Source organism: Sinocyclocheilus rhinocerous, unplaced genomic scaffold (assembly GCF_001515625.1).
Source record: "Sinocyclocheilus rhinocerous isolate Xijiao unplaced genomic scaffold, SAMN03320098_v1.1 scaffold2611, whole genome shotgun sequence".
NCBI lineage: Eukaryota > Metazoa > Chordata > Actinopteri > Cypriniformes > Cyprinidae > Sinocyclocheilus > Sinocyclocheilus rhinocerous.
In genome coordinates this window covers 116,631-124,501 of record NW_015647981.1, presented here as the reverse complement: position 1 = coordinate 124,501, position 7,871 = coordinate 116,631, and the positions used below count along the sequence as shown (strand labels likewise).

At 39.9% G+C, this 7,871-nt stretch overlaps 1 protein-coding gene across 2 annotated transcripts in view; it reads left to right on the top strand.

The window, feature by feature from the left end:
• The first annotated feature begins 475 nt into the window (after positions 1-475).
• Positions 476-7,871, top strand: part of rbm24b (RNA binding motif protein 24b) — a 17,704-nt gene continuing 10,308 nt past the window's right edge. The window contains exons 1-4 of one of the 2 annotated variants that reach the window (XM_016514038.1): positions 476-846; positions 1,760-1,883; positions 2,462-2,516; positions 4,568-4,627. In XM_016514038.1, the coding sequence (XP_016369524.1) occupies positions 679-846; positions 1,760-1,883; positions 2,462-2,516; positions 4,568-4,627 (407 nt within the window). In that variant the 5' untranslated portion in view covers positions 476-678. The remainder of the gene's footprint in view (positions 847-1,759; positions 1,884-2,461; positions 2,517-4,567; positions 4,628-7,871) is intronic. The other variant, XM_016514039.1, reaches the window with a different exon arrangement.

Genomic DNA, 7,871 nt, shown 5'->3' with positions numbered 1-7,871 from the left:
GATAATAAATCAGCATATTAGCATGATTTCTGAAAGGTCATGTGACACTTTATACTGGAGTAATGATGATGGAAATTCAGCTTTGCATCACAGAAATAAATTATATTTTAAAGTATATTAAAATAGAAACCATTATTTTATATTGTAATAACATTTTGCAAGATTACCGTTTTTTTCTGTATTTTTGATCAAATAAATGCAGCCTTGATGAGCAGAAGAGACTTCTTTGAAAAACATTAAAAGTCTTACTGATCCCAAACTTTTGAGGGGTAGTGTATATATATGTATGAACCGGCAACAGGCACCAAAAATATTCTGACATTTAAACGGATAAAATTAATCATTAGTCACGTGAGAGTGAGTAAGCAATAAGGTCAACCATTGAGGGAAGGTAGAGATTCTAAATGTGGGCGTGGTTAGACCATAGACTGTATAACCGGACAGTGGGCGGGGCGTGGATGTCTGTGGGCGTGGCCTGTGTCCGCGTGTGAGTGAGAGCTTCCAAAACCATATGGCATGTTGAGTTTTGTCGCCTGACAGACGCGCTCGTTTGCTGCGGTCCTTTCTACCTCATATCAAATCATCCGCTCTCTGTTACTGCTGCCTTCCAGGAATACGAGCTGTTCTTGATTTAAGCAGTCGTGGTGAAACTTTGACCCTGTTTGAGTCGTCGTGAGGATGCACAGCTCTCAGAAGGACACCACATACACCAAGATCTTCGTCGGAGGTCTTCCGTATCACACCACCGACTCCAGCCTCGCGAAATACTTTGAGGTGTTTGGAGAAATCGAGGAAGCTGTTGTCATTACTGACAGACAAACGGGGAAATCCAGAGGCTATGGATTTGTAAGCTATCTATCTATTTATCTATCTATCTATCTGTGTCTGTCTGTCGTTATCAGTGTTATTTTTGTAAAGATACTCATCGATCAGAGATACTGTTATAGTTTTTATTATTTTGAATCAGTTTTTATTTTTATATTTTCCATTTATGTTTTAATTTTTTAATTTTTTTTATTTTATACATATAAATAAATAAATTATATATATCTAATTTACTTTATTTATTTATTTATTATAAGTATCTATATTAGTGTGTGTGTGTGAGTTTTTATTTTTATATTTTCCATTTATATTTTAATTTTAGTGAGAGTTTTAATGATTTTCCTCTGATTTAGTAATTTTTTGTAGTACATATATATATATATATATATATATAATATATATACATACATGCATATATTAGTCATTGTTTTTTATTTTATTTCAGTTAATGTTTCAAGTAAAATTTAAAAGTACATTTCAAGTAACAAAACGTTTTTTAAATTATGGTTTTAGTTTTAGTTAGCTATAATAACCCTGATCATTATTGTTTGTCTGTCTATCGTTATCAGTGTTATTTTAGTATCATTGAGATACTATTACAGTTTTTATTAATAATATTAATCATTTTTATTTTTATATTTTCCATTTTCATTGTAATTTTAGTAAAATTTTTAGTGATTTTGTCGTGTTTTTGTAGTATATATATATCAAGTTAAACTACATTCAAATGATAAATGTTGCTGTCAACTAGCTGAAATAAAAAAATGTAAATATTTTATTTTATTTCAAGTAATGAAAATGTTTTTTTTTATGGTTTTAGTTAACTATGATAACCCTGATTGTTGTCTGTCAGTTTACTTGCAGTCACGTTCACATGCAGCATCACTGAAAACACTGAATTAGTGTTTGTGCTCCTGGTCTCATGTATGTGTAGGTGACGATGTCCGATCGAGCTGCGGCAGAAAGAGCCTGTAAGGACCCAAACCCCATCATAGACGGCAGGAAAGCCAACGTCAACCTGGCGTACCTCGGGGCCAAACCACGGATCATGCAGCCGGGTAAGAGGATCCGTCGCTCGCCGCAGACCCAAATACATGCAATACAGACGAGCTGCATGACAGAGAGCATCCCTCGCTGGCTCCTAAATGAGCCGAAGCCTTCAGGTGCAATCTGAGATTTCACACAGTAACAACACTAATGCAGCGTAACTGTGGAACAGCAGGATTATCTGTGACCCTGGAGCACAAAACTCCGCTGTTTTCAACATAATAATAATAATAAATGTTTTTTGAGCAGCAAATCAGCATATTATTATGATTTCTGAAGATCATGTGACACTGAAGACTGGAGTAATGATGCTGAAAATACAGCTTTGATCACAGAAATACATTACAGTTTAACAGATATTCAAATAGAAAGCAGTTATTTTAAATAGTAAAAATATTTCACAATATTACTGCTTTTGCTGTACTTTGGATCAAATAAATGCAGGCTTGGTGAGCAGAAGAGACTTCTTTAAAAAACATAAAAAATCTTACTATTCAAAAACGTTGTAATTTTGGTCATTATATGCGTTTTTCTTGTATTGTTAAAATATAAAAATAAATAAATGCATCAAGGTTGCGTTTTTTCACAGGGTTTTCATTTGGTGTGCCTCAAATACACCCTACCTTTATCCAACGGCCTTATGGGTAAGTGTAACAAGACTATTGATGACTGTATATTGCTTTTGTACTTTCATTAGTTTTAAAGAAATATTCACCCAAAATTGAAAGTTTGCTGAAAATGTGCTCACCCTCAGGCCATCCGAATATAGGATGAGTTTGTTTGTTCATCAGATTTGGAGAAATGTAGCATTGCATCACTTGCTCTGTAGTGAATGGGTGCCGTCAGAATGAGAGTCCAAACAGCTGATAAAAACATCACAATAATCCACAAGTAATCCACAGCACTCCAGTCCATCAGTTAATGGCTTGTGAAGACGAAAGCTTTTCTTTCTTTTTTTCACACAGTGTTTCTCTTCACAAGACGTTAAAAGTGAATCTACACTTTTATAGTAAATGTATGCTATAATCATCTTGTATTTAATTTATTTATACTGGGCTAAGAGCATCATCACTCCAGAGTTCACTGAATGAAAATCTTGCAATATGTAGACAATTTAAATATATATATTGTTAAATATATAAATATAAAGATATTCTGACGGCACCCATTCACTGCAGAGGATCCACTGGTGAACAAGTGATGCAATGCTACATTTCTCCAAATCTGATGAAGAAACAAACTCGTCTATATCTTGGATGTGTATTATCAGACAAATTTACATTTTGGGGTAAAATAATCTTTTAAGACTTCTCTCATTTATCAAAATTCTCTTATGTAAAAATATGATATAGAAAAAGATCTTATCTTAGACTAATAGTCTTTTGCCATTGCCTTGCTTTAAAGGTGTAGTGTGTAATTTTTAAACATCCTTGTATCACATTAGAGTCATTAGATTTCATTAATTCATAGGTTGATTCCCAGTGATCGCTTTCAAAGCGTCACGGATTCGCTCGAATCTTTTCCAGATTCTGAAAATGCCGTTATTTTTGGCGCCAAAAACTTTGAAAATGACACGCTTCACCTTTAAAGATAAATTAGTGATGATCAACAGTATCATATTCTTACCTGTTGCTAGGGGTGGGAGAAAAAATCGATTCTCCGATGCATCGCGATTCTCTCTTCATCGATTCTGAGCTTGGTTTTTTCCCCCCGCAAATGTCACGTGTGCGCGCTAGAGACGCGGCGGGCTTCATTGCACAGAATATGCGCTGTGAGACACGTGCGCATTGCTTGACAGTGTGTGCATCCACCCACCGTTATTTCAGTGTTTCACTTTAGATATGCATTCATTTCTGCCGTTTGGAATGCAGTACTTTTAGATGCATGAAACACGCACACTGACAGACTTTCACGTGCGTTTTGTGTTTGTCCTGAAGCTCGCTGCAGTTAAATGCACTTGCATCTCCGGATACTTTTATATGAAATTGATGTAAATACAGTCAGGTATGTTTTCAGAGCAGGACAGAACATCTGATATATCGAAATAGATCTGTGCATTAGTGTAAATGCAGCCTGTTAAAGCTGCCACTGTCTATGATCTCATCAATAATAATCAAATGGCAATAATGCTGAGGAAAAAAGAAAACCCCATAACTAGCCTATTGTCTGTAACTTTCGGATACTTAAAGAACACTTATTTTAAATAAGTAATTGTTTTAAAAAGTAGTCTGCTTATATAATAAAAAATAAAGTACATTTTGCACAAATTAAATTTGATATAAAATTTATATGAAAATGCAGCCATGTGCAGTAATATTGAGAACTGAGAATGTGACGCATCGTGATATTGAGTTGATAATGATAATCGTAATTGAATCGTGAAATCAGTGAAGATTAATTTTTAAGTTGGCAGTACTTTCATACAGAGATTCCAACTATAAACAAAAAGCATAGAAACTGCAATTTTGGTTAAAATGTAAAGTTGTAAAGATGTATTTGCACAGCAGAAGAATTAATTAGGAAAAAATGTAGATCAAGAATCGTTTTGGAATCGGATCGTGACTCCCAGAATCGGATTCGGATTCGGATCGTGAAGTGCCTAAAGATTCCCACCCCTATGCAATACTCTGTGTTGATTTCTGTGCATTGTGGATGGATTCCTGTGTCACATAATGCTGTTCTCTTTGTGTCGTAGAGATAGTGAGGATGATCATTCCCCATTACTGTATCCTCCCCCTTTCCGCCAGGTTATGAGGTGTGTGCGTCTGCATTTTACCTGTGTGGATGCTGTGTGCGTTTTATTTGCCACTCCTGAAAAGTCTACGTCTGTCTCTTCCTCTTCCCAGCCGTGACTCCATGTTACTGTCTCTCTCTGATCTGACAGGCTCGCGTTTGGTTAACGTAACCTAAGAAGTGAACGAGCCCAGCAAAGTCAGAATTCATAAGCGATACCACTAGACTCAAACACGATGGTGATTAGCTTGCATGGACGTTGTTGTTGTTGTTTTTGGAGAGTAGCTTTGGTGTGCGTTTGGATCTGAAGTGGTTTTTATAGCTAAACCGTGTGCTTTAATAGAAATGAGTGAATATGGTAGGACGTGGGGATTCGGGCTGATGGTCGTATCTTTTGCCATTTTCCATGTTCTTTCTCGATTTGATGATTGTGCACAGCTTGTTTGAGTTTATTTTTTAAATTTAAACAGGCGTTTCGGCATTTTGTTGTTGAAGGGCTCAGAGTCTCCCTCAAAACAAAACCACTCACGGCTTGCATGCTGCTGTGTATCTCGTGCCTCTAATTGAATATTTTACTAATGAATCATTTGCCTTTAATTTGTCTTTTCTTCTTACAGTGACTTAGATTCTCTTTTCCCGAAACCTCTTTGTGAATTCAATTCTGTGCCTTACACATAGCAGGTGACTCAACATTCAGCTGATTTTAATACAGTTTGGTGTTAACATATTTCTAAAATAAAATAAAATAAAATAAGCTAAAATAAAATATTCAGCTGATTTTAATACAGTTCCCTATCTGAGTTATGTCGAACAGATTCAGTTCGCCAGGCGACCTCCCAAGTTCTATGGCATTCTCGAGATTTCGGTGGCAGTCCGAGACGCCTCTGTCTTGCGTGAGAAGATTGCTGTCCTGTTGGCGATGGATGCAATCGAGCCGGTCCTCCAGCCAAGATGAGGAAGGGGTTTTTCAGCCCTTACTTCATCCTACCCAAGAAAAGCGGTGGCCTTCGACCTATCTTGGATCTGCGAGTCTTGAATCGGGCCCTTCACAAGCTCCCGGTCAAGATGCTGACGCAGAAACGTATTATCAAATGCGTTTAATCCCAGGATTGGTTTGCAGCGATCGACCTGAAGGACGCTTTCTTTCATGTCTTGATACTTCCTCGTCACAAGACCGTTCCTACGGTTTGCGTTCGAGGGTCGGACATGGCAGTACAAGGTCCTCCCCTTCGACTCCCTGTCCCCCCGCGTCTTCACGCTCTCTCTGATCTGACAGGCTCGCGTTTGGTTAACGTAACCTAAGAAGTGAACGAGCCCAGCAAAGTCAGAATTCATAAGCGATACCACTAGACTCAAACACGATGGTGATTAGCTTGCATGGACGTTGTTGTTGTTGTTTTTGGAGAGTAGCTTTGGTGTGCGTTTGGATCTGAAGTGGTTTTTATAGCTAAACCGTGTGCTTTAATAGAAATGAGTGAATATGGTAGGACGTGGGGATTCGGGCTGATGGTCGTATCTTTTGCCATTTTCCATGTTCTTTCTCGATTTGATGATTGTGCACAGCTTGTTTGAGTTTATTTTTTAAATTTAAACAGGCGTTTCGGCATTTTGTTGTTGAAGGGCTCAGAGTCTCCCTCAAAACAAAACCACTCACGGCTTGCATGCTGCTGTGTATCTCGTGCCTCTAATTGAATATTTTACTAATGAATCATTTGCCTTTAATTTGTCTTTTCTTCTTACAGTGACTTAGATTCTCTTTTCCCGAAACCTCTTTGTGAATTCAATTCTGTGCCTTACACATAGCAGGTGACTCAACATTCAGCTGATTTTAATACAGTTTGGTGTTAACATATTTCTAAAATAAAATAAAATAAAATAAGCTAAAATAAAATATTCAGCTGATTTTAATACAGTTCCCTATCTGAGTTATGTCGAACAACATATGGGGTCTCACTTGGGAGGCCAATCATCTCTGAGTTTAAGAGAAAACGCCAATGAAAATTGGCTAGTGGATTTTGCATACCTGAGCCACTCCCCATTGATACGGGTATAAATAGGCGACAGGTGCATCCACTCTTCAGATTTTTTGCTTCGGAGCCGAGTGGTTGTATGAAAAGCTGTTATACTCTACAAAGCCATTCATCTGCTGTGTGTCGGGAAGCTGTTCTGGTTGGCGATACGGTGCAAACAGCGTTGTCCCGTTCAGCGATTCCCCTGGGCGCTTCAACTAAAAGAGCAGATTTCCTAAAAGAGCAAATCACGGACGATTCGCGTCTTTTTAAAGACGCCGTTTCGTCCATGTCCTTCTGGATGCGGTCGTGTCCTGTCCTCTGACAACGGCCACGAGCGTTGTCTTCCATGTCTGGGCACCTCGTCACAAGACCGTTCCTACGGTTTGCGTTCGAGGGTCGGACATGGCAGTACAAGGTCCTCCCCTTCGACTCCCTGTCCCCCCGCGTCTTCACGAAAGTCGCGGAGGGCGCCCTTGCCCCACTATGGGAAGTGGGCATCAGGATCCCCAGGTCGTGAGAGGAGTTGTGCGATCACAGGGACTTTGTGCTTCGGCACCTCAGTCAGTTGGGGCTTCAGGTCAACCGAGACAAGAGCAAGCTCTCCCCTGTGCAGAGAATCTCTTATCTCGGTATGGAGTTAGACTCGGTGAGTATGATGGCACGTCTCACCAACGAACGTGCCCAGTCGGTGCTGAACTGCCTGAGTTCCTTCAGAGGCAGAACAGTGGTACCACTGAAACATTTTCAGAGGCTCCTGGGGCATATGGCATCCGCAGCCGCAGTCATGCCGCTCGGATTGCTTCATATGAGACCACTTCAGCACTGGTTACACTCCCGAGTCCCGAGATGGGCATGGCGCCACGGTACGCATCGTGTCACCATCACACCGATGTGCTGCTGCCTATTCAGCCCTTGGATGGACCTTGCTTTTCTACTGGCCGGGGTGCCCTTAGAACAAGTGTCCCGGCATGTCGTTGTCACGACAGATGCCTCCAATACGGGCTGGGGCACTACATGCAATGGGCAGGCAGCCTCGGGGTCCTGGACAGGACCTCGACTGATTTGGCACATTAACTGTCTGGAGTTGTTGGCAGTGCATCTAGCCTTGCGGCAGTTCCGGCCGCTGCTGCTGGACAAGCACATGTTGGTCCACACGGACAACACTGCGGCTGTTTCGTATATCAACAGACAGGGCGTTCTATGATCACGTCGCATGTCTCAACTTGCCCGCCATCTCCTCCTCTGGAGTCAGAC